Source organism: Littorina saxatilis, linkage group LG1, assembly GCF_037325665.1.
Source record: "Littorina saxatilis isolate snail1 linkage group LG1, US_GU_Lsax_2.0, whole genome shotgun sequence".
In the NCBI taxonomy this organism is placed as follows: domain Eukaryota; kingdom Metazoa; phylum Mollusca; class Gastropoda; order Littorinimorpha; family Littorinidae; genus Littorina; species Littorina saxatilis.
Window position 1 is genome coordinate 97330247 of NC_090245.1, and position 26908 is coordinate 97357154.

The 26908-nt window shown below is 40.7% G+C and overlaps 1 protein-coding gene across 5 annotated transcripts; it reads right to left on the minus strand.

Annotated features, from left to right (window-relative positions):
• Positions 1–980: 980 nt before the first annotated feature.
• LOC138946937 (receptor expression-enhancing protein 5-like) lies at positions 981–26772 on the minus strand. 5 transcript variants are annotated; one of them, XM_070318380.1, is made up of 6 exons: positions 26597–26772; positions 20574–20667; positions 19328–19466; positions 15282–15426; positions 8547–8636; positions 981–3676 (listed from the first exon to the last, which is right to left on the minus strand). In XM_070318380.1, the coding sequence occupies exons 1-5, from the start codon at positions 26730–26732 to the stop codon at positions 8584–8586; spliced, it is 567 nt and encodes a 188-aa protein (XP_070174481.1). In that variant the 5' UTR covers positions 26733–26772; the 3' UTR covers positions 981–3676; positions 8547–8583. The 5 variants fall into 5 exon arrangements, with proteins under 5 accessions (XP_070174481.1, XP_070174460.1, XP_070174487.1 ...); XM_070318359.1 differs by lacking the exon at positions 8547–8636 and adding an exon at positions 9940–9972; XM_070318386.1 differs by lacking the exons at positions 8547–8636; positions 26597–26772 and adding exons at positions 9940–9972; positions 21568–21737.
• Positions 26773–26908: the final 136 nt, after the last annotated feature.

Below are 26908 nucleotides of genomic sequence, written 5' to 3' on the forward strand. Positions count from 1 at the left end.
ACGAAACGAACGAAGGCTGCAAACAGAAAGCATCGGTGCACTAAACATGTCAGCTACCCCTCACCCACCACCTTAAAACATGTCATCTTTAAATATCTCATCGAGCACGTGGGCCTGCACAAAACTGACTTTTTACAACAACAAAACAGCCATTTTCCGTCCTTCTCTCCCTATCTGCAAAAACCATATACAGATTAGTATTTTAGCGTCACAGAGAGTAAATTATGCGCTAACCTGGAAAGAACAACAGAGAGTATTTCATTCCACAACACAGACTCATCAACAGCGTTAAATAATGATTTATTACCTCAAAAGCCTATGATTGTACTCTCAATGGAAGCAAAGTCCGCTTCCTCCCTGGACCAGCCTCTGTTCGTCAACAGTGACCAAAAACGTCCAGAACCCCTTGTCGAATCCTTATGCGAAAGCCATCGCCGACGAAGGAATGTTGACGACTTGTCCTCAGCAAAATATGTGGCAGTGTGAAGGAAATAACCGGTGGAAGCTCCCCTAGAGTGCCGAATACAATATTCGGTGAAAAACCATCATACTCTAGAAACTGTGTATTAGATCCTTCCCCTTCTGCCGCTGGGTGTCAAGTGTCCCGTATATGTGTCTCAGACAGACAACCTAGCCAAATACACGTGACTGACCTTGTCACAAAACCAGTCCAGCTATACACAATTCTGCCTCCCCAAGCAGAAAAAAGACACGAGAAACTCAATCCCTGAAAATCCCGTGCGCGCTGTCAGCGAAAAACCGTCAGCTCTATGACAGCAGAAACCTCCACTGTAAAACTCGTGCGTTTCAAAACATCCGTGTTCATTAAGCGCTGTCAGCAAACTCTGCTGTGTCCAATATCACGCACAGGCGCTTTCTATCATAACCGACCAAGAACAGGCACTCCACTGAGTGACACTTTCTTGGTCTCTGTCACCCGATCGTGACACACACACACACGTGAAAATAAAGACAGCTCAGAGACGGACAGGTATTTTATTCCAAAAGGAAGATTAGAACAATATTAAGGAAACAGAGACATCAAAGGGAAATCATCTACTGTGAGTTACGTCCCTATCCTTTCTGTGTGTTTCAACAGAACTGAATCAAGACAAAACTACCAACGATATTATCCAGCGTGAATTTGCCCAGCAAATGTGTAAAAGAGCAGAAAAAGCTGTTGCCTATATATCTGGCTAGGAGGGAAATATAATGGACGTGACACAAAATCAGCAAACCACTACAGTCGAATAGTCACCAAGTCACACTGTGCTTTGTTCCCCAGTAGTCTGATCACATGCAGACTTTACAAACAAGACCTCACAGTTCTGTGCCTTAAAATATCTTAAACTGACACCAGAGCCTGTTCCAATTCTGGTTCACGTAATATGTGTCCGCACTGCTGAAAGATGTCTTTGTAGGCACATAATTATAGGCCTTCTGCTATTGTCTATTTTTCACTTCTGTCTTTTGCCATTCTTCAATGCCAGAGGAGTACCTTTTTTATGAAAACACATAACTACAGAAACTTATTGTAGGCACATATAAACTTTTTGCTATTGTCTATTTTTCTCTTTTGCTATCTTCCAATACCATAGGAGTTATCTTTTGTATAACCAGTGTACGTACAGAAAACGCTACATTAAACTTTCCCACTAAGAAGTCGAAACCTGAACAGGAAACAATTGGAACAAATCAAAAAACGTACATATGAAGGAGTCCTTACAAAAGGTGGGTGGACAAAAATCAGTTTCCGTAAAACGCCAGTAAACATTAGTAGCTCAACAAATGCACATACAGTAAAGGGGAGGTGAGAAAGAGATTGACAAAGTGACTAGACCTTCCAGCCGTTCCCTGAAAAATCCCACAACATGGAAACGCATGCTAATACACAAGGTAAGCAAAATGTTGTCAAGACACCACAGGACTTGCGAGTGATGAGTACAGGTCTATATGTACAACAGAATGAGTTTAGCTCGTAATTTACACTACCCACCGCAGCCAGCTAGGTCTCTATTGCACCGTCAAAAATTAAATATTATCTCTATGAAAAAACGTTTATAAATTAAACTAAAGGCAAAAGGTTAATGCTAGGAGGAAAAGAGTATAAGGGTTGATATGCAATAAATAAGTTGGACACCAAACGGCTACAAGGGGAATGTGTACTGACAAAAGAAACATAATATCTGAAGTGCTTTGGTCAAGTCAGATAAAAGAGAAATGTGGCCTGAGATAATTTCTGTCGTTTTTTTATCAGTAAATTGGTGTAAACTTTCACTAAAGGGGACCAGTTATACAAGGTCTCTGTGCCAAAAATCCCTATAAATTCGACTGATTTTATCTACCAACTGAAATGTGGTTAAAAAACCAAATCATGATAGGGGAGCCAAAGGGTGCTGATTTTTATAAACTAACAAAATTTACCTTAAAGTTCAATAACATGCAAGTTCCACCCACCCCCCATTTTTTCCCTTTCCTCAGCCAGCTAAGCATGGTACTTGGTCAAACCAACTGTGAATAGCCACCAGCAGTTAGATCAAGGCCAGAAAATCTCATCAATTTGAGAACAGTCTTACCCTTTTGACCATTGCCCATTGTTATTCTGACGATGAACTTGACCTAATTAAACTCAATGATATCATTATTTGCATCAAAGTTGCTAAATGGCAAATCTGTATCCAAATTATTTTCACGCAAAGAGATAAGTACTAAGTAGATGACAAATGATTACACACGGAAACCGTAATGAAACTCCATGCAGATACATGCATCACACTAAACAAGAAATTTGTTACCAAGATATTTTCAAATCCACGATATTCATACAGGGACCAAAAAACAAACGTAGAACCTAGTGCAGGCACTAATGAAAACGCACACAAATGTTTAGCATGATGGCAACACTTCTGAGCAAATATTGTGAAATGTCTGGTCCGGAAAGAGAATGAGCAGAGCAGATGTACATAGAAAACGTGTGCGTTGTTTACTTCATGCATTTCCTCCGAGACATTTGGGGCAAGAACTGCTTCTGTTAACTTAAAGCTTTACATAAAACTACTTCGCCCAATTCTCCCAAAATGCACTGAAATGTAGCATTACCCCTGACAAACATAGCGGCTAAATTTTGCAAGTTCAGACGATTACATTTTATTTTTTACACAGAAAGCGTGAAGTCAGGGCAAACTTCTGCTACGTGGTTGTGTGACTCATCACAGAGACACACAGAGCGTGAAAAGCAGACTCAGCAGTCAATCCTAAAAAGCACAGATCAGAAACGTACGCAAAACTACTGACATCCTGATGGGAAATGAGAGTACAGAGATGCGTGTGATCGGACTCTCGCCATGAACCCGTATAGAGGTCATTACGAGGTCACAGAATGAGCTATGCACAGCACAGGGAAATCAGTCCGTTTTTAACATCCCTAACGCCAGTGCATAAATTACCAGACAAAACGAGAACAAAAATCTACGCCAGTATGTTTATCTCATTGACATAATTAGTAAAACAGTTAAAGGATTCCAGACACGCAGACTGGTGTTGTAAGGGGCCTCAACCCAGTGGAGCAAGGTTGCCCTGGTTGTGAGCAGAGTTGTGTCCCCTCAGTCCATTTTGGCCTGGTCAGCCATACGACGCATGGTTTCCTCGTTGGCCAGGTCCTTTGCCATGTCCTTGGCTGCAACACAAACCACAGTCCAACATGTATCACTTTGCTAAAGTACTCTAAAGAACCCTCCATAGGTGAACATTTGACTGTTTTTGTGTGTGTGTGCTGTCCTTAAATTGGTTAGTACAGATTTCTTGTGTTTTTCAACGCTAAGGCCAAACAAAAATATACGATGGTTTAGGATAACATGACCGACCCTATTTTCCCTCCCCCCGACCCTAAAACTTTTTTTCTTCTCCAAAACAAATCTCCCCAAAAACAACCTCTGGCACATTTTGCGAACCATACCGACTAAAAATAAAAAATAACAAGAAGGGCAAAGCCCATACGACTCACATGCTTGACCTCGACCTTTAGGGTAACGAAACCTAGCAATGACATCATACACTAAGAACTGCTTTACACATTTTTCCTACCAAAATACATGTGACCTTGACCCAAGGTCAAGGTCATCCAAGGTCATGCAACACAAAGCTGTTAATTCAAGACATAGGAAGTACAATGGTGCTTATTGGCTCTTTCTACCATGAGATATGGTCACTTTTAGTGGTTCACTACCTTATTTTGGTCACATTTCATAAGGGTCAAAGTGACCTTGACCTTGATCATATGTGACCAAATGTGTCTCATGATGAAAGCATAACATGTGCCCCACATAATTTTTAAGTTTGAAACAGTTATCTTCCATAGTTCAGGGTCAAGGTCACTTCAAAATATGTATACAATCCAACTTTGAAGAGCTCCTGTGACCTTGACCTTGAAGCAAGGTAAACCAAACTGGTATCAAAAGATGGGGCTTACTTTGCCCTATATATCATATGTAGGTGAGGTATTCAATCTAAAAAACTTCAGAGAAAATGGGAAAAATGTGAAAAATAGCTGGTTTTTAGGCAACATTTATGGCCCCTGCGACCTTGACCTTGAAGCAAGATCAAGATGCTATGTATGTTTTTTGGGGCCTTGTCATCATACACCATCTTGCCAAATTTGGTACTGATAGACTGAATAGTGTCCAAGAAATATCCAACGTTAAAGTTTTCCGGACGGACGGACGGACGTCCGGACGTCCAACGGACGGACGACTCGGGTGAGTACATAGACTCACTTTTGCTTCGCATGTGAGTCAAAAAAGCCGACATACCGACCCTATTTTTGTTTAGTCATGTTACCCTAAACCAACATATATATTTGTTTGGCCTAATGATAAACTGACCTTTAACAATCAGCTATCAAACCTTCCCAATACAGTCAATGTCAGCCTCTCATTTAACTCCCCAAATTCTGGACAAATATCCCAAACTGGAGAAGGCAAAAGAACATAGTCCTTTTTTCACACTATGAATCTGTGTATGTTTTTCAACGCAGTCCAAGCATTTATTACATAATAACAGCATCAAATATACCAGAAAAGGGCTGAAGGCAGCCAGGTTCCACCAAAGCAGACATGGGAATTGGGATGAATAAACAAGTCGCGTAAGGCGAAATTACTACATTTAGTCAAGCTGTGGAACTCACAAAATGAAATTGAACGTAGTCCGCCGCTAGTGCAAAAGGCAGTGAAAGTGACGAGCCTGTTTGGCGCGGTAGCGGTTGCGCTGTGCTTCATAGCACGCTTTACTGTACCTCTCTTCGTTTTAACTTTCTGAGCGTGTTTTTAATCCAAACATATCATATCTATATGTTTTTGGAATCAGGAACTGACAAGGAATAAGATGAAAGTGTTTTTAAATTGATTTCGAAAATTTAATTTTGATCATAATTTTTATATTTTTAATTTTCAGAGCTTGTTTTTAGTCCAAATATAACATATTTATATGTTTTTGGAATCAGAAAATGATGAAGAATAAAATGAACGTAAATTTGGATCGTTTTATATAAAAAATTTTTTTTTTACAATTTTCAGATTTTTAATGACCAAAGTCATTAATTAATTTTTAAGCCACCAAGCTGAAATGCAATACCGAAGTCCAGCCTTCGTCGAAGATTGCTTGGCCAAAATTTCAATCAATTTGATTGAAAAATGAGGGTGTGACAGTGCTGCCTCAACTTTTACAAAAAGCCGGATATGACGTCATCAAAGACATTTATTGAAAAAATGAAAAAAACGTCCAGGGATATCATACCCAGGAACTCTCATGTCAAATTTCATAAAGATCAGTCCAGTAGTTTACTCTGAATCGCTCTACATACACACACACACACACGCACACGCACACCACGACCCTCATCTCGATTCCCCCTCTATGTTAAAACATTTAGTCAAAACTTGACTAAATGTAAAAAGGCTGAAAGTGACCTATGAGTATGACTCAAAAATAATACACACATTCTGGGTATGTATCACCAAACTGCGCTGCAACTGTACCCTTGGAATGCACAGAACAGTCTAATTTCAGCCTTAAGTCTGAAGATTGTCATGTGTGATCATCATTCTCAGTTGCCACACTTGTATTGATGTGTGATCATCATTCTCAGTTGCCACACTTGTATTGATGTGTGATCATCATTCTCAGTTGCCACACTTGTATTCATGTGTGATCATTATTCTCAGTTGCCACACTTGTATTCATGTGTGATCATCATTCTCAGTTGCCACACTTGTATTCATGTGTGATCATCATTCTCAGTTGCCACACTTGTATTCATGTGTGATCATCATTCTCAGTTGCCACACTTGTATTCATGAAAACCCCCCTTTTAAGACCTCCACAAATCTGAGAAAATCACGTCTTAAAAAGGATTTTTTTGTTTATTTGTTGCTTAACGTCCAGCCGACTACGCAGAGCCATATCAGGACGAGGAAGGGGGGGATGAAGGGGGCCACTTGTCAAGCGATTCCTGTTTACAAATGCACTAACCCATTACTTGTGTCCCAGCAGGCTTTAGTAAAACTAAATTAATACCTACTGGAAGATTACCAGTTTCCAGTATGTTAAAATAGGCTTAACCTATCTACTGCTGGACTTACATCAGAACACTAACAGATTAAACTATACATGAATCGCGAGACAAGCGGCAAGAGAAGAGATTTTTGGAAAAAATACAGGTGAATGAGCAAGAAGGCAGAAAAAAGAAAAGAATTCATGAAGAAAAAGAGAGCATGACAGGAAAGAGGAACCAAAAATCTACCTAACAGCAAACTAGAAAGCTCCTGCGGTTCCAAAAACAGGAGGGGCTTTTAATTTCATAACCGCAGTGCCCCACTGCGGGATCTTAAAATGGAGGGAGTCTTAAAATGGAGGTAAATATACAGACGTTATGAACAAAGCGACCGAGAAAACAGGGTCTTAAAAGGGAGGAAGTCTTAAATTGGGGGGTCTTAAAAAGGGGGTTCCACTGTATTATCAGCTTGATTCAGCACCTCATTCATCCTTACACAAACATGCAATGTCGCCTTTCATACATCCGCTATTACAATGTACTAGTATTAGCTGAAAGAGAAACACAAATACATGTATTTTATACAGATCAACAAGCGGCAGGTACACAGCTGGCTGGAACCATGGAAACTTGGCAGTTTTTAGTTCGTCTCCCTGAGATCACATGCCTGATAGATACCCTTCCTTCTCTTGTGTTCGTCTTCACTGTTTGAAATGTTTAATATCTCTTTCACAGTAGACCATGTTCAAAAATAGAGAATACTTATTACATGGCTTGCTGTGACGTACCAGAATGACACGAGTTGCTTTTCAAAGTATTGAAATTCGAACAAAAGTGAGAACACTGTTCTGTCAGAAGTCCTCCTACATGCCAAAACAATTGGTCAACCAGTCAGAAGTCCTCCTACATGCCAAAACAATTGGTCAACCAGTCAGAAGTCCTCCTACATGCCAAAACAATTGGTCAACCAGTCAGAAGTCCTCCTACATGCCAAAACAATTGGTCAACCAGTCAGAAGTCCTCCTACATGCCAAAACAATTGGTCAACCAGTCAGAAGTCCTCCTACATGCCAAAACAATTGGTCAACCAGTCAGAAGTCCTCCTACATGCCAAAACAATCAGACGGTCAACCAGTCAGGGGTCTGATCACCGTGTTTTCCAGTGACTCAAGGCCGGGACCTGAGACCAACACTGGGTGGCGAACGACTGGTCAAGTAAAGTTACTGCTTTTGTTTTATTCTGTCTTTTGCTGGCAATTCCATGCAGTCATTAGTGCCAAGGAACAAGCAACTCGGTCGCTGTGGACTGTTTGGATGGGTCTCTTGGTTTCATGCAGGGAAAAGCAATGCGACAACACAGGGGTTAGCAATGCTGCATGATATTATGGTGTTTTCATGGTGTTTTCATGCCAAAAGGGTAGTGGTACATGCAAACAATTTGTATCAACAAAGGGATGCAACAGCAAAAGCATAATGAAATGATACATGGAACATCTGCTTCATATTTCACCCAACATCATTCTGTTCATGCTATACACTTTGTCTGAACACGCCCTGCTGGAAAGCTCTCGCTCAAGGTTCTTTATAATCAAAAGCACAATAGCGCATTTAAATAAAAAAATTCCTCATATGCTAGTATTTAGTTTCCAAAACATCGTCAAATGTTTTAGTTAATTTTGTATTTGCTACAACACACACACGCACACACACTGTCAGAGAGTTATTTTTACATTTGCTACAACACACCCACAAAGACACACACACACACTGAGACAGAGTGGATCAATTCAAGGCTACATTTACGTGAGCTAAAACCCTGACTGTGTTCTGACAAGAAAGAAAGCGCGTGGCGATTCCGACCAACAGCTGTAACCAGTGTCAGTAATTAACAAGGCCCGGCAGGCAACAGGTGGCCGCTGACCCAAACACAAAAGTGAAGAGTAACAAGAACAGGGCGGTGAAAAGAAGCGTGGGGATAAGCCGAACAAAGGGATCAAACCTGAGCCATACACTGGCAGCCATCTCATCATGCACGGCTACTTATCCTTGGAGGTTTTCTGGGCTGCCGATCTAGTCCTCGGGGAGGTTGCTACGTCACATAGGGATCAGAAAAAAGGTTTACACTTCTATCTGTACTTCTGGGTCAGTTCACTTCCACTTCATGGTTAGGGGTTTTCTGTATGCTCATAGTGAGACAACACAACATAAGTGTTAAACTACTATTAGTCGGTACACATACTTCATAGTTTGCTTATTACAGTCAGTGAGATAATCTCAAAACACAGTGGTACCTTCCTTAACAACGTTCTCTTTTACAGCTTCCTCAACATTATGACCCATTTTTGCCTGACGGATCATTTCTCCTTCTCCTGACGGTATAACGACCACATTTTTTGTTACATTTCCAATGTCGTTAGCTAGAGGTACCACTGTATAAGTTTTATCCTGCTATTAGTAAGTACTTCATGGTCTGTGCATTCCCCCATCATTGCTTAAAGTTTTTTTTATGTTCATGGTAAGATAACATCAGGCTTAGCAAATTTTGAAGTAGCACTGAACTTCTTTTCAAAACAGACAGTGAATCAAGTTCATGAATGAAACTTGGGTAATTAATCTTTTAGTGCCAGTCTAACACAAATTTCACAAAGCAACATAACACCCACAAGCTAAAATCAAATCAAACAAATAAACAATCTAACTACAAATTAAACAGTCAAACAAAAATAAGTACTTAGGAATGTTAACCCAAAACTGTATATCAACACAGACGTGTATAATTATGTACCTGTATGTACACTGTATGCATTTCAACAAGTGCCTATTCTGAACACTACACGCCATAACGACATTGTAGGGAGTCAGGGACATTTTCTTTAAAACTGTATGCAATAATTATATAATTATCTAAGGGCACTGGTATATAACAAATATAGAAACTCTTCAAACTCTTCTGATTCCCTGGCAGCTAGAAAAACCAATGTTGGGCATGAAGGTAACAGTTCACACAAAAACCGGAACAAGATAAAATTTAAAAAAAAACATTGAAAAAAAACAAGAGTGCAAACGAAGAATGTTTGAAGGGAACATAACTGCTAAAAAAAAACCCATAAAAAAACACTTTGAGTGCCTGTAACATGCACAGGCAGTGCACATGACCACAAAATGCACACCACTTTGAGTGCCTGTAACATGCACAGGCAGTGCACATGACCACAAAATGCACAGGCAGTGCACATGACCACAAAATGCACATGACCACAAAATGCACACCACGTGAAAAACAAACGTGAAAACGCTCAGAAAACACAAACCTGTCCCACAAACCTTCCATCAGAAAAGATGAAAAACCAAAGTCCAACAGTGACTTAAAGGTGGCCTGTACAACAACTTACCTTGACTGACGCCCTCCTTGGCCAAACCAAAGACTGTGAGAGTGACAGCAACACAGGGAATGGTTACAGTACGTCAAGCAAGCTAAGATGTTAGTACTACCCCAGGCAAGGCAAGCAACAACACACATAGTCTCAAGACTCAAGACTCAAAGATTGTAATGTCCTTATAAAAACAAGGAAAATTGCCTCGCACACAGCCATTTTGGCGCTTTGTTTTGCCATTGTTACAAAGGTAATTTGATTTTGTTCCGGCACTCACAAGGCATACTCCATTTATCTTTTTTTTATATATATCTTAACAGATAAACTACATTTGTACTGCAGAAGAATAGACACATGCTACATAATCTTACTTGTGTGAAATTGAAACCAATAGTTAAAAATATTAGTTTGCTATTTTCTTATACCAAGAGCATAAACTTTGCTTATTTTGTGTTTGAATGAAAAAGACAAAGCGATTATGTTGGACCATGATCCAAAAGACGGAACGGAGCATGACCCAAGAGACAGACTGTGGTTTTCACATGAACCAGTGAAGGTAGCTGGTTGACTGCAGTCTACTATCATCTGGTTACAGGTTTTCACATGAACCAGTGAAGGTAGCTGGTTGACTGCAGTCTACTATCATCTGGTTACAGGTTTTCACATGAACCAGTGAAGGTAGCTGGTTGACTGCAGTCTACTATCATCTGGTTACAGGTTTTCACATGAACCAGTGAAGGTAGCTGGTTGACTGCAGTCTACTATCATCTGGTTACAGGTTTTCACATGAACCAGTGAAGGTAGCTGGTTGACTGCAGTCTACTATTATCTGGTTACAGGTTTTCACATGAACCAGTGAAGGTAGCTGGTTGACTGCAGTCTACTATTATCTGGTTACAGGTTTTCACATGAACCAGTGAAGGTAGCTGGTTGACTGCAGTCTACTATTATCTGGTTACAGGTTTTCACATGAACCAGTGAAGGTAGCTGGTTGACTGCAGTCTACTATTATCTGGTTACAATGTAACATGTAATGAGACCATACCTTCTGTGCACTTAAAATAAACAAAACCATAGCGTCAGTTCCATTTCTTGTTCTGACAAGTTATACCCTGAGATGTGCCGAATCTCAATCACAAATTATGTTTTGTGGTTATTTTATATGCAGGAAAAAAGTAACTTAATTTCAGATGTGACAATAAACCTCTGCGACAGATCACTGACCTGAAAACCAGGTGGAATAAAATGCAGGGTACAGATAAGATCTGCCTTCTGTCGCCACGTTCAGCACTCATCACGACATGATGCTGTCACTTGGACCAGCTGTCACAGTGTGCCGCTCTCACTGTCAGAGCATTAACAGCTATTGTGTTTTCAGCGTAGCAATAGGGTCCGATATTTAGACGAGACAAGTGTAATGCCGACGAGTCGAAGACGAATCGCATTATACTTGTTCGAGTCTAAATATCGGACCCTATTGCTATGGTGAAAATACAATAGCGATTATATAGCTGTTCTGACCTTGATATGTTGTTCCAAACTTACAAAATGACAGTTTTTGCGTCGATCATTTGAAGGTGAGTGGGAAAACTTGTCTTCAGGCCATTTAGGGTTGAAAACTCTACAGCGAATTGCTGATATAACCAACTAAAATGTATCTCCCTTGAGATTCGTTGTACCCGGACTCCACTGTATAGCTGTTCTGACCTTGATTTGTTGTTCCAAACCTACAAAATGACAGTGTTTGCGTCGATGCGTTGATCTCAGGTTTTGATAGCAGACGCCGTTTTTTATGCGCATTAGTTTTGCGCAGGCGCCACCCTGACTTTGGAAAAAGAAAAAAAAAACCGATTTGACAACAGTCAGCTCTTAAACAGCTTTTTATTAGTTCATTCGTATACAACAAAAAGAAGTTTGAGTTTTTTTAATTTTGAACAAGACTACTTATGAAGAAGACCAAAACACAACATCAACGAAAAACTAGAAATAACTGAAGAACTAGGATGCAACAAGGGGAGGAGAAGAGAACAGCTAATCCGTACAACGCGAGCAGACGGCAGCGAAGTTTTCAGTTTGGGTGAATGGCATTTATACTTGTCTTGTCATGAAGCGAATTTTTCAACTTCAGTTATAAACGACTACATGAATGTTAGTGCCATGGGTTGTACATCAATACTTCAATGGGGAAAAAGTGGGGTATTTAGTGTGGAGTTAAGAGATAAGAAAAGCCGAATGCAAAAGTTTGTGTCAGTCGGCAACGGCTGAGCTCACACAGGCACACAAAAACGGCTGTTCCGTTTTACTCCCCTGTTTGCACTACATCTTTCGACTTTGGGCATTTTGTGGTGTTTAGGGACAGAAAATAATTGGTTTAGTCCTGTTTCATCGGGAAGTTAGCAGAAAAGGGTATGCTATCGACATTTGTAAAGCTGAAAAACATTCCCGAGAAGAATTTCAAGTTGTCAGTGTATGCTGTTGTCAATTGAAACATCGTGTGGTACAGATGGGTAAACCGGAACCATGTGTCTTTGTTATTGCCAATATGCTTTTGGATATTGGCAAAAATGGCCGACTTCCGTAGCATTATGCTTTGATGATCGGAAGAGACCATCCAATCACAGCCCCCGAATTCCCCCACGTGTCCATCAGAATAGCTATATATATATTTCTCGCCAATTTCACTATTCTTTCTGATCTACCGTTGATGCCTATCACCCTGCTGTTGTCACCAGCTTCAAAGGTTCTTCTGTTTCATTTTGTTCTTGGTGTGTCATACATCACCAGATCTCGCTAGAGTGTTTAGGTAGCTTCACAATTCATTGGTCACGAAAGAGTTTAGTTCTTCTCAAAGTAACAAAACCAGAGTGTTTTTCAGTCTCTTGTTCAAATATAATTAAAAGAGGCAGAAAAGTGAATAGCCCTAATACACTTAGGGTGAACAAAGAAAGGCAAAACATCAAAATGAAAATGCATATCAGTGCATTTAAAGAGTTACAAGTGTGATTTTTCTTTTGAAACTGAAACATTGCAGTGAAACAAGATTGTACTGAAGAGGCAGAGTGAACACGTAACGATTTACACAGGTACGTTTCCAAGCACACAGACACTACATGAAAAGCACCATGAATCCTCAATTCCATGAGTTGCAGGAACACAGGACACAGCACAAGGTTATTGCAGCACCACCAGTAAAGCGAAACATGCTACATTTTCAACACTGGCAATGACCAATCACAACAATGATGACATGACAGGCGATGCATGATTTGAGACAGACGTTTTCCATGACAACCCAAAGCAACACTTTAAACCAAGATTCCCATTCATTTTCATATTTGGATAGAACAACCGCTAAACTCTTCTTCCTTGCAGTCAAAGACTGTCGCAATTGACATTTACTTTTCCATAATATATCCCACTCAAAAGCTCAAGTGCAAGCAAGCAGAACGAGCAGTGTGCAAATTGGCACATTGACTAAGTGAATGATGGGACAGAACACAGGACATCCCATGTTTCCCTGGTTAACAAGGTCAGACATTGACTAAGTGAATGATGGGACAGAACACAGGACATCCCATGTTTCCCTGGTTAACAAGGTCAGACATTGACTAAGTGAATGATGGGACAGAACACAGGACATCCCATGTTTCCCTGGTTAACAAGGTCAGACATTGACTAAGTGAATGATGGGACAGAACACAGGACATCCCATGTTTCCCTGGCTAACAAGGTCAGACATTGACTATGTGAATGATGGGACAGAACACAGGACATCCCATGTTTCCCTGGCTAGCAAGGTCAGACATTGACTAAGTGAATGATGGGACAGAACACAGGACATCCCATGTTTCCCTGGCTAACAAGGTCAGACATTGACTATGTGAATGATGGGACAGAACACAGGACATCCCATGTTTCCCTGGCTAGCAAGGTCAGACATTGACTATGTGAATGATGGGACAGAACACAGGACATCCCATGTTTCCCTGGCTAACAAGGTCAGACATTGACTAAGTGAATGATGGGACAGAACACAGGACATCCCATGTTTCCCTGGCTAACAAGGTCAGACATTGACTATGTGAATGAAGGGACAGAACACAGGACATCCCATGTTTCCCTGGCTAACAAGGTCAGACATTGACTATGTGAATGATGGGACAGAACACAGGACATCCCATGTTTCCCTGGCTAACAAGGTCAGACATTGACTATGTGAATGATGGGACAGAACACAGGACATCCCATGTTTCCCTGGCTAACAAGGTCAGACATTGACTATGTGAATGATGGGACAGAACACAGGACATCCCATGTTTCCCTGGCTAACAAGGTCAGACATTGACTATGTGAATGAAGGGACAGAACACAGGACATCCCATGTTTCCCTGGTTAACAAGGTCAGACATTGACTAAGTGAATGATGGGACAGAACACAGGACATCCCATGTTTCCCTGGCTAACAAGGTCAGACATTGACTAAGTCTATGTGAATGATGGGACAGAACACAGGACATCCCATGTTTCCCTGGCTAACAAGGTCAGACATTGACTATGTGAATGATGGGACAGAACACAGGACATCCCATGTTTCCCTGGCTAACAAGGTCAGACATTGACTATGTGAATGATGGGACAGAACACAGGACATCCCATGTTTCCCTGGCTAACAAGGTCAGACATTGACTATGTGAATGATGGGACAGAACACAGGACATCCCATGTTTCCCTGGCTAACAAGGTCAGACATTAGTAATTAGCCCTTTCATTCTGGGGCCAAATGTAGCTTGTCAGTTCCACCAACGAAAGCTTCAGGGCAAAGTCAAAGCCAACCCCACAGCATCAAGCTAAAGGACAGGATACTATGAATGTAAGTTGTAACAGCAACACCATACTCATCATCCTGCCCTCTCTCAGCCCCTGCCAGCACGATATGAGCGCGCCACACCATTTCTCTCAAACAAATTGATGCATGTGGGGGATGAAAACCACCTGGTTCTGACCTACATTTTCTCTCGGCAACTAACTGCGGCTTTTCAAAATGTCAGAATTCAACCTTCAGGCATAGTTAGTACATGCACCAACAGAGTGACTGCTTCAGCACAAGGACAGGATCAACCTATTCCCCCTCCTGTTGCATAACTAAATGTCATGAAAGCATCCACTCAAGCCTTCTCAATTCCAAAGCCAACACTGCAAAAACATATACTAGGAGACAAAAATATCATCAACGCTTGAGGAGCAAGCATTTTTCTGCAATTTTGGTTGACAAGCCAGCAGCTCAATCTAACAAGGCACTGGAAAAAGAAATCCGCACCCTGGGAATTTCTGGCGGCCAAACAAACACTGGAAGCACTGACCTTCATGGATGGCATCCTTGGTCTGGTCGACAACCTTGTCGATCTTGTCCTGGTGACGCAGGATGAAGGGTCGGATGAAGCGGTAGTACAGCGTCACGGAGCCGTTCCTCTCAATGGGGGCGAAGCACCACACCAGGAAAATGCACTGAAAACAACGCATAGCGTGCTGAGTGTGTGCAGGTACAGTGACCCCCCCCCCCGTTTCAAGACTTCCTTTTTCAGATTTCCATCTCACAGTCACACCTTTGCAAATTTACCCCCATTTTAAGACTCCCGCCTTCTTAAGACCGGCATATCTCAGATTTGGGGAGATCTGAAAAAGGTGGTTCAACAGTATCTTCTCGAACAGACGTGAGACTCAGAGACTGCCTTCCTTTGCCAGCCCCCAGTTACTGAGTGAGTCATGACTGTAAGTTTAGCGCCACAAGCTGAGGACAGCAAGCTTGATCTCGGCATCTACAGCATCCCCAAACATCACATCTTAAAATAGAAAGAGCCTCACATTAAAATGAAGGCCAATTTACAGATACTGCGAAAAGAAAATCTTATAAAGCAGGGAGTTCGAAAGCGGAGAGTTGTACAGTAATACTGTATCACCTGGCAGACATGCACTGAGGTACATGCATCACCAATCAATACCATATGCTGCAACACGTTCATAAATTCCAGGCAAGTGTATAGTGGATGGAAAGAACAGAAAATCCTACAGAAATAACTTTGCAGAAAATACTGTGCATTCAGAATAAGGGAAGATGCAAAAGGTATAAACTGAATTCTTCATTATCACACAAAAATAGTATAAACTGAATTCTTCATTATCACACAAAAATAGTATAAACTGAATTCTTCATTATCACACAAAAATAGTATAAACTGAATTCTTCATTATCACACAAAAATAGTATAAACTGAATTCTTCATTATCACACAAAAATAGTATAAACTGAATTCTTCATTATCACACAAAAATAGTATAAACTGAATTCTTCATTATCACACAAAAATAGTATAAACTGAATTCTTCATTATCACACAAAAATAGTATAAATCAATATCTTCATTGTCACACAAAAATAATATAAATAAATAATATAAATTAATATCTTCATTGTCACACAAAAATAGTATTAAAAACTGACATATAGTCCTATTTAATTAGTTTAATTACTTCCAGGGCTTTTCCCATTGTTGCGGGGATGTATAAATTAAGCTTCCTGCAAAGTTTTAGGTTTGAAGTCCTTACCAATTACGAGAAATAATTAACTCTTTATTGTTATGTTTAGCAACAGTTCTCCAGGACTTGGGCTATTTTTAGACCGTCAACACAGACAGTACAGCTTCGTCAATCCCCGCGTGAAGGAAATCGCTCACCTTCCACGTGAAAAACGTAGTGATATTGACACGCCAGATTAGCGCGGTAGCGTATTGTGCTAAGCAGGAAAGCGCGCTTTTCTGTATTCTTGTTAACTTCGCAACTTCCGGATAACATCCACTTTCACTTTGAGACTGTTCTGTTTACATTCGACACTATGAACACCACTTTGCAATACTGAAATAATTTTTTCTGTCTTCGAAAGCTACAGCCAATCGTTCTTTCTTTCTTTATCAGGCATGAAAACTGAATGAAAAAAAATACAGAAAACAAAATTCGAAGGCGCGTAGCGCCAAGTTTCGCAGGCGCAAAGCGCCAAGACTTCTAGGGGGGTCCGGGGGCATGCTCCCCCGGAAATTTGTTTTTTCAAGGGTGCAATCTGAGCCTTAAAATTGGATTCAAACATGGCCCCAAAACTATTTTACTATAACTATGACTAGGAAAAAAAAAACCCGGAAAAATACGGAAAATAAAAAAAAATACGGTTTATTTTTTTCAAAAATACGGAGAATTTTCATGTCTGTTTATTTGGTGTTTAACGTCGTTTTCAACCATGAAGGGTTATATCGCGACGGGGAAAGGTGGGATAGAGCCACTTGTTAATTGTTTCTTGTTCACAAAAGCACTAATAAAACAAGAAGAGCAAACGCTCGATCGAGTCACTTTCGCAGTTCTGAATATTATATGAGGCATCAGATGGACAGGAAGAAATTGCTATTCACAACACAATGAGTCACGTTCACATAAAATTTGAGCCCGGTCACTTTTATAGTTTCCGAGAAAAGCCCAACGTTAAGTTGTGTGTTGCCGAACAGAAAAGGCTAGTTATCTCCCTTGTTTTTCTGATAACGTTCGTAAAAGGCTACAGATGTAAATACTTTGATGTAAAGAATAATCCTACAAAGTTTCAATCACATCCGATGAACTTTGTCAAAGATATAAAATGTCTAATTTTTCCTTTGACGCTGACCTGTGACCTTGAAAAAGGTCAAAGGTCAACGAAACCATCGTTAAAGTGTAGAGGTCATTGGAGGTCACGACTAAACAAAATATGAGCCCGATCGCTTTGATAGTTTCCGAGAAAAGTCCAACGTTAAGGTGGTGTCTACGGACGGCCGGACGGCCGGCCGGACAGACTAACACTGACCGATTACATAGTCACTTTTTCTCAAGTGACTCAAAAATTGCTCCAGGGGCTTGCAACGTACAGACCTGGGAACCCCTGTTTTGCACTTTTGAGTATTCTCAAACAAACTTGGTGTATTTTCAAAAAAATGAGCGTACTCCACACAGCGTTTGCACATCCATGATAAAAACATGCCTCATGAGCGTCCGTCACACCGTTAATTAAGTTTACATTTAAAACAAATGCTTTTTTTCACTTTTTACTGACAAAAACTGTATTTGATGGACTACAAGCCGCGACTTTAAAAAAAATTTAAAAAAATCGCATTGCGGCTTATAAAAAAATGCGGCTAAAACGTTACCTAAACTTGAATAGCATTCACCTAATGTAAGTCGCCGCGGATTTTCATTTCGCTCGATTAGCGATTACCGGTACTTTATTAGCTCTCTACTCAAGACTCGGCGCTTTTCTCTTTCTTTCGCGAATCTTCGTTTGTCAACAAGTCGTCGTGACAAGCCTACAGAGAAACACCGGATGTATCAGGATCTCGTGCGCGCGGGATTTCGTTTTTTTGTGTCTCGCGATAGTTGGAGGAGCGAGAGCCGCCATGTTGTGTTTTCGTCTGCTCAAAATGTGCGCAAAAGTCGTAAATCACCCCAAAAAAGCTTATTCCGGGCGGGACTACATGTGTGTGTTGGTTACAAATTGTGTGTGTGTGATATTTTTCTTCAAACTTTTTCACTTTTCTTCTTTGTTTCACTTGTTTATTCTCGGAGCCGATTTTGCCAAATACCGTACTTTCGTTTGCCTGGTTGTTTTGATTGATTGACACGATCCGATTATATTTTTTTCGACGGCGGCTAATATAGTGACGTAATCATGTGCCAAAATACTGGATCGGCATCAGGATGGGCTTGTGAAGAAAAGTAGTCTAGGAATTTTTCTCGTCGTATTTTTTTCCCACTGACCGTACTGAGCGTATTCTCGACAATCATGCGTACAAAATACGGCGAAATCGTATGGGTTCCCAGGTCTGAACGTAGTACGATATATGACCTTACTGGGAGAATGCAAGTTTCCAGTACAAAGGACTTAACATTTCTTACATACTGATTGACTAAAATCTTTACAAACATTGACTATATTCTATACAAGAAACACTTAACAAGGGTAAAAGGAGAAACAGAATCCGTTAGTCGCCTCTTACGACATGCTGGGGAGCATCGGGTAAATTCTTCCCCCTAACCCGCGGGGGGAGCCAATCGTTATTATATCCCCTTAGGTACAGTTTTATAACATTATTGGCACGTGTAAACAATATGAATTAATTAACGAACGCTACGTATATGGCAGCCTTTAATTAATATCTTCATTGTCACCAAAAAAATAGTATTAATTGAAATCTTCATTCATTGATTCATTGTCACACAAAATACATGTAATGACTTATTCATACCTTGAGCAGCCAGTCACACAAAATACATGTAATGACTCATTCATACCTTGAGCAGCCAGTCACACAAAATACATGTAATGACTCATTCATACCTTGAGCAGCCAGTAAAAGGGTACCCAGAAGAGGAAAAGGTCAGCAAAAAACTCGAGGAGACTGAAGACACTGTAGGTGACCCAGTAAGTCAGCCATTTAGTGTCATCGTCCTTCTGTGGCGACTCGATCGCCTTTATCCTGCAACAACACGTGTCAGCTATTACTACACTGGCATACACGACGGTACAGGATCAAACACACAGCAATAATCCTTCTGATGGCTTTTTGTCACAATGTCAACTTTATCCTGCAACAACAGGCAACTAGCTGCCATTACTTCAGATACATGCTGTACTTCTGTGGTTTAAAAGAAAAGGTAGCTTGTCTAAACCAGCCTGCATGCAGTGACCATTGCACAGTTAATTGCATGACAGCGTTATTCTGACTTTTCACTGAACAATTACAAGCACACAGTCTCCTACTTACAATTTATACAAAGTACTTAGTAGTTATGCTGTCACGAACCATTCAGGACATTGTCCCCGATAGCCAACCTGGCGTCAACAAAAAGCTGTCTGCCATGAAGTTACGTACTGGCCCTATTTTTTCCCCCCAATTTTGGCCTGCATGGTCATCGGAAACAATTTTTGTGTGCCCAATATTATTATTACCAGTCCTCATAAAAAGTAATACAATGTCTCCCATAACATCAAACTCTACAACCTGCTGTGCGACCGGTAGAAGGTTCGCTGTTTCAATCCTTCCAGTCAACCGGTACAAGGTTCGCTGTTTCAATCCTTCCAGTCGTTCAAGTTTAAAAAATAAACCTTTTGATACTGATAGTGATAAATTCCAAGCTGTTGCAAATTATAAACATTGTGATGCGAGCATTTTCATTTCAATGGGAGAGGGATGCAAAATGTCTAATGCAGACACATGTGTGAGACTGAGAGAGTTGTGCAGTATGTGAACTCAGCAGTAAGTTTTTTGTTGTTGTTTTTTTTGCTGAACGCCCAGCCGACCACGAAGGGCCATATCAGGGCGGTGCTGCTTTGACATATAACGTGCGCCACACACAAGACAGAAGTCGCAGCACAGGCTTCATGCCTCACCCAGTCACATTATTCTGACACCGGACCAACCAGTCCTAGCACTAACCTCATAATGGAGCAGCCACTAGATTGCCAATTTTAACGTCTTAGGTATGACCCGGCCGGGGTTCGAACCCACGACCTCCCCATCACGGGGCGGACGCCTTACCACTAGGCCAACCGTGCCGGTCAGCAGTAAGTGTATTATACTCACGAGGCATAGGCCGGATAGAGGAAGCCGATGAAGTTACAGAGGAACTGTGCGCCATAACCCACCATCAGGTACAATGCAATCAATGCGATGAAACCTGCACATACACCACATTCACTGATGATAGTTGATACAGTCATTTCACCATCAGGTACAGTGCAATCAATCATTCAATGCGATGAAACCTGCACAGTTCATATAGCACATTCACTGATGATACAGTCATTTCACCATCAGGTACACTGCAATCAATCATTCAATGCGATGAAACCTGCACAGTTCATACAGCACATTCACTGATGATACAGTACGTGTTAGCCATTTCACCATCAGGTACTGTGCATTCAATGCGATGAAACCTGTACAAACATACATCACATTCACTGATAATACTGTAATTTCACCATCATGTACAGTGCAATCAACGCAATGAAACCTGAACAAGCATACAACACATTCACTAATGATACAGAGTAAGTCATTTCACCGTCAGGTACAGTGCAATTAATGCGATGAAACCTGTACAATCATACACCACATTCACTAATGATACAGTGTGAGCCATTTCACCATCAGGTACAGCGCAATCTTTAAGATGAAACCTGCACAAGCATACAACACATGCACTGCATCACATCCACTGGCCATACAGTGTTAGCCATTTCACCGTTAACACTGATAACTTATGGCCTCGAAGCTTGCTGCTGAATAACCATTGAACATGCCATACACAATTTTCTCCATGTTCATCTAACAGTAACAGCGAACACATTATCCATAATTTTTGAAACAAAGCTTTTCTACAAAAAATCACATCATCATGTCGAACACTTCACTAGAACGCAATGATTACCGTCTAAACAGCAGAAACCCTGACAACTCCTTTGTGAAAACTATGTGTGACTACAATAGTACAATCCAAGATTCACTGGACGGTCACATCCTGCCCCAACAATAAAACATATGCAAAGTTATTTAATGACAAGCTGAGACTCACAAAAGCTGTGTCGGTGGAGTTGAAAGGCATAAAGTCAATACCACAGTGTTCAGAGAAGTAACCCGAGAGGACACAGATGTGGCACAAGGAACCTCTACTGTTTGTACTTATACAGGAAAACTTCAATGACACGGATCTTTTTTGCGGTCTGTGCAATATTGTGTGGTTATGACGACCACACCTGTCACAGCCTCTTCCACAGGTGAACAATAACACATGCAGAACGAGATCCTGTTTCGCACCTTGTGCACATTTTGTACCAACTGCGGTTAATACAGAAATGATAGGCTTAGATTATATATATATATATATCAACACACCATACAGTGGAACCTGTCAATGCCGGAGTGGTTGCACTGTTTTGACACCCGTGCACAGTTACTGTACTCGCTAAACAGAGTTTTCCTTCTTGTGGTGTGATGCAGGGGGTTGTATCACAGTATGGCATAGTGCTTTTAGTTATGCGCGATAGAAATCTCCTTAATAAATAAATAAATAAATTAAGCCAATTTGTCAATTGTGTTAAAAGGCTACGGTAGCAGACATTGAGCCATGTCATAGACCATTTATCCTGGACCGCCAACTAGCTCTCTCTCCGCTCTTTCTATTACGAGGTAGCGCCTCTCGCATTTAGGAACCTACGCTTACATGGCCTTTCAGAAATCAGGGGGATGTCATATCCGGTGTCGATTGTAAACATGGACGAAGTTGCTGAGGTAAGTTCTGAAAATGCTAAAATAAACTCAGCAAAAGTGCATATGGAACATGTTTTTCGATGAGTTTTGTTAAGTTTAGTTTGGAGTTTTGGAAAATCCAGTTCATTGTCACCTCCCATTGTCACAAATAACTGGAGCGTGCTTTCTTTTCACTGTCTTCGAATCGCTGGCCTTTCAAACCGGACGCGACCCTGCAAGTCAAGAGTCGTAACCTCGAAGGGTCACGTGACGAGTTGGCGGTCCAGGCTATTAGGTCTATGGCCATGTCGACCTTTTTGTGCCAATTAGTTCTTCTGCGCTCATGGTCTGACACTCCCAGGTGCACTCGTGTTATTTGCACATGTGGGGTTTTAATGTATGACAGTTTTTACCCTGCCATTTTAGGCAGCCATACATTGCATTCAGAGGAGCCAATAGTTCAATATTAGTCTGCTTGCTAATCCAACTCTCTGATGTTAATCAATAGACAATACTAATTACTTGCTTCAAGGTGATCCTGTGTGAACCCCCCAATGCACTCATCTCATGCAGATAGTAATTAAATCACTATCTGCATGAGATGAGTGCATAGGGGGGTTATGTAGCTCAATACGCCCAACCATCATTACAAAACATAGGGGGGTTAGGCCAAAAAAAAAAGGGTCTGTTTACGGTAACATAGGCCAAAAAAATAGGGTCGGTAGGTCGGGATTATTATTTTTTTCTCCAAAAACCATATTTTTACGTTATTTTGCACAAAAAAAAGAAGATTTTTATCCCCCCCACAAATGCCAAAAAAAAGTCTAGGGTCGCGCGAAAAAAATAGGGTCGGTCGGGTTACCGTAAACAGACCCTTTTTTTTTTTTGGCCTTATGTAGCTCAATACGCCCAACCATCATTACAAAACAAAGGAAACATGCAAAACTGTTCTTCAGACATGCACATGACCAGAGCATTCAACCTGAAGCAGGTGTGGTCAAAGGGAGATCACACTTGCTTTTGTCATCTCCACTAGAAGGCAACTGTCATTGTCAAGAGTTAGCTTTCCTGTTTGCAACAAGAATTTGAAGAAACATCAATCTGTTTGAAATGAAACACACTTAAAGGTACCGAACTTGTCAAATCCAGGTGCACGGAGCCCCTGGGGCTTTTAGTCATACCTCAGGCAGCTATCCCTTAGAAGAACTACCAAGTTTCATTGACTTGCACCCAAAGAGTCAAGAACTGCGATTTTTTTACGAATTAATTTCGTACTCGGACCCGGCTGGTCTTGGCCTATTTTTGGATCTAAATTTAGATCAGGTAGATCACCACATCATGCACAAAAAGACACGTCACTAGCAAACTATGTCAGACGTCATCATGAATTTGTGTAAAACCAAATGGAGGCCGGAATCACTCAGTTGAATCAAACTCCGACCAAACACCACGTAATAACTAGGTTAATTTATGCACTCGCGTGAACAAGAAACTGTCGAGCTTCACAGATGTCGTCGTTGGGTAGTTTTGGGTTTCTTTTACTACCATAGGAGGATATTTAAACTGTAAATGCACTCAGCTGCAACAAAAACGCAAAACGAAGGCTGTGAGCTGCACTGTGCCTTTAAAGTTAAAGGAATTTAAATAAAAGATGAGCATGCAAACTTTTTTTAATCACAAATGCTCTGAAAGTGTTTGAACTCTGAACATGTCAGTTACTGAGTAACTGTGATCAATATTTATTCACACTCTGCTCTGTTGACATTTTGTCTAACTGGATTTGCTGGACTACTAGATGGTGTTTCAAAAGTCATGATTTCCGGAAACTGAACAAGCTCTGATACAGCTACTGGCCAATGATAGAAGCATGTAACTGTAAGTGTAACCATGACAATCAACAGTTGCAGAATTGCTACTGAATTCTCTGACGAACGACAAGAAGAAGAAGCTACTGAATTCTGAGGAAAAAAACTCATTACATATGGTTGTTTAATGATAATTCATGGTAACTCCACGGGACTCACGACATTGGTCATTGCAGCCTACCCTTTTTTCTTTCTTTTTAGCATTGGTAATTCACAGTTGCTGTGTTTGTTTGCGATTTGATGTTTTGACTTGGTCTGAAATTACAGGAACTGAAATTGTAAATTCTGAACTGAATACTGGACGTTGCCCAACCAGTAGCAAAGCTCACGGCCACCACCTATCTCAAACAACTTTAAGGCGCTGTTGATAGGCTATCACTCTCTGAAATCACCATGGGGAATACAAATTACAGCAAGCAGCAAGTGAAGTTACTTGCGAAACACAGCTTAAATTAATGCATTGCACATGTGAACAGCCTCTTAAAATTATTACAAACATAACTGTACATATGGATGCATGAGTCATGAAGAGTGTTGCAGCTTCAAAACAAAGTCTACCAGACAATGCTATGCAGACAAGGCTGTGCATTTTCAAAAGCTTTATTTGAATGATCTTTTATTAGTTTTAAACTCACAGGCCTCAAACTGAAGCTGAGATGAATAATTATTTCTGTCAAATCTCAGTTGAACAGCTTAACTGGCCTGAAAAGTTATGTAGCCGGAGAAGCCTCACTCAGACATTGTATAGTATATGTGATCTGCCAGTAAAAATTTAGTTTTTATGGTTTTAATTGCTGAACATACATAACTGTTTCAACAGCTCATTTGGTACCCTAACGCTGTTTAATCAAATCATCATTGCCTTTCAATTGTAAATTATTACCTCATCGTTGAATCATGCCATCAGTTTTAATTTTACTTTACTGTTTTGATGTTGATGTGTATAGACTGGCACTTTGTGATCACCTAAAACCCCAAGCTTTCAGCTCTATGAGAATGACATTAAGTTTTAGGTTACGTTTCTGGAGCTACTACGCAACATTAGTTAGAAATGATCGAGTGGCTATGGTAAAGCCTTTTTGACGACATAATCCAGCTCAGCCATTCCACAGTTACTAAACTTTACAGCGAGGAGGCGACCATGTTGAGTTTTACCGTCATTAACCAATTCTGGGATTTTAATGTTAACCCCAACTGACATCGTAATTAACTCACATTCTGTGATGCAAAGGAGTTGTTGTCCCTGTCTCATCCATTGCCCAGCCTTTAAATAGCAAGATATGAACATCTGAGTCTGAGCTGCTTAAATATTGTGAGCTTAATTACTAATCGTTCTTGTGTGGTTTAAAAAAATCAAAAAAAATCGTATCTCTTCATTTTAACTAAGAAGATGTTATTTTTAGTATTTTACATAAAAGATTAAAACTAGAACATTTTCTGTGCACATGTACCTGTAAGTGATATCATTAACATACCTGAATTTAAAAACGTGTGGGCACTATTTTTTTGCATGTATTTGTGCAAAAAAACGGCAAAAGAATTAATTAACAACAAAGACGGTTGAAACCGAAAGTACTTTGAAGACGCAAGTAGTGTGACTGATACTTATTGAGAGAGAGATCAACCAATGGTCACTTGGTGCATGATGTCAACCTAGCTATTGCAGCGGAGTAGAATAATGCTAATTGGCTATGCCTATGGTCAACCAAAAATAAAGTTGTGGCGTAACCCTAGCAGGGATGGCTAAATCATCCACCCGATTGCCAGGGGCAAGTAAAAAATCCACCGGGCTAGTAGAAACCGCCTGGCAACTCACCCGGGTCGCCAATGAAAATGATGGTCGAATACGATCGACCCTTTTGGTTTTAATATCGAGTTTTCAAGCATATATATATATAAACACTGCAGATCAACTGTGGTATGTCCCGGGCCACTGACTTCTTGAAGTTATTCTGCCAGTACTACTAGTACTGAGTACTACTACTACCAGTACCAGTACTAACACATCCATGTATCAGATGTGGAACTTTTTTTACAAGTTACACTAGATGATAGATTATTAATTAGCTTGTGATGAAATACATTCCATAGCACTGAGAGTGTCTGCCAGTGCCACACAACACAATAACTATTAACTGACAGCGTGACTAAGTAAGGCCACAGGTTGTGTGTGCCTGCTGTTCTGATTCACGTGTCGAGTTTTGCCTCAAACCACAGACCAATGGTCTATGCTCAGAGTCAAACATACTGGTCACATTTAAAATGCTAATTTACATCGTCAAACGAAAAACAAGCAACACAACACACACATTTACAGCAATACAAAATCCTATGATATTAGCGCACACGGAGTGCTATATCCGACGTCTGCTGGATCGATTATGATCCACAGCCTGTTGGATGATCGCTCAAAACGGCGGAAACACCTCTCCGCAACAAAGCGCTCTACCTTGCATTTTGCAACAGTCACAGAAGAATTAAAACCTTTACCTAGCGCGATATAGAGTCGTCTGACGCCAGTTTTGGCCTCCAACTTTCCCAGCACATCATTGAGTGCATTTTTCTCATGCAGTAACTTGTCCAACTTGTTTTTCCAAGTCTCGACGTTTTGCTTGATGGCCGCCATCGTTCTAGCTCTTGGTCCGGTTATCTCGCTTTGGTGTAGAGGTCGCGCTGGTTGACTCGACCAACATAGTCCCGCGAGATAGTCTCGGAAACCGAGATAAGTTATTTCTACTTTCGTTTCAGGAATTCTGTCTCGCGGTTACAAGAAATCCGTTTTAGTTTGACCGAACCATTCTT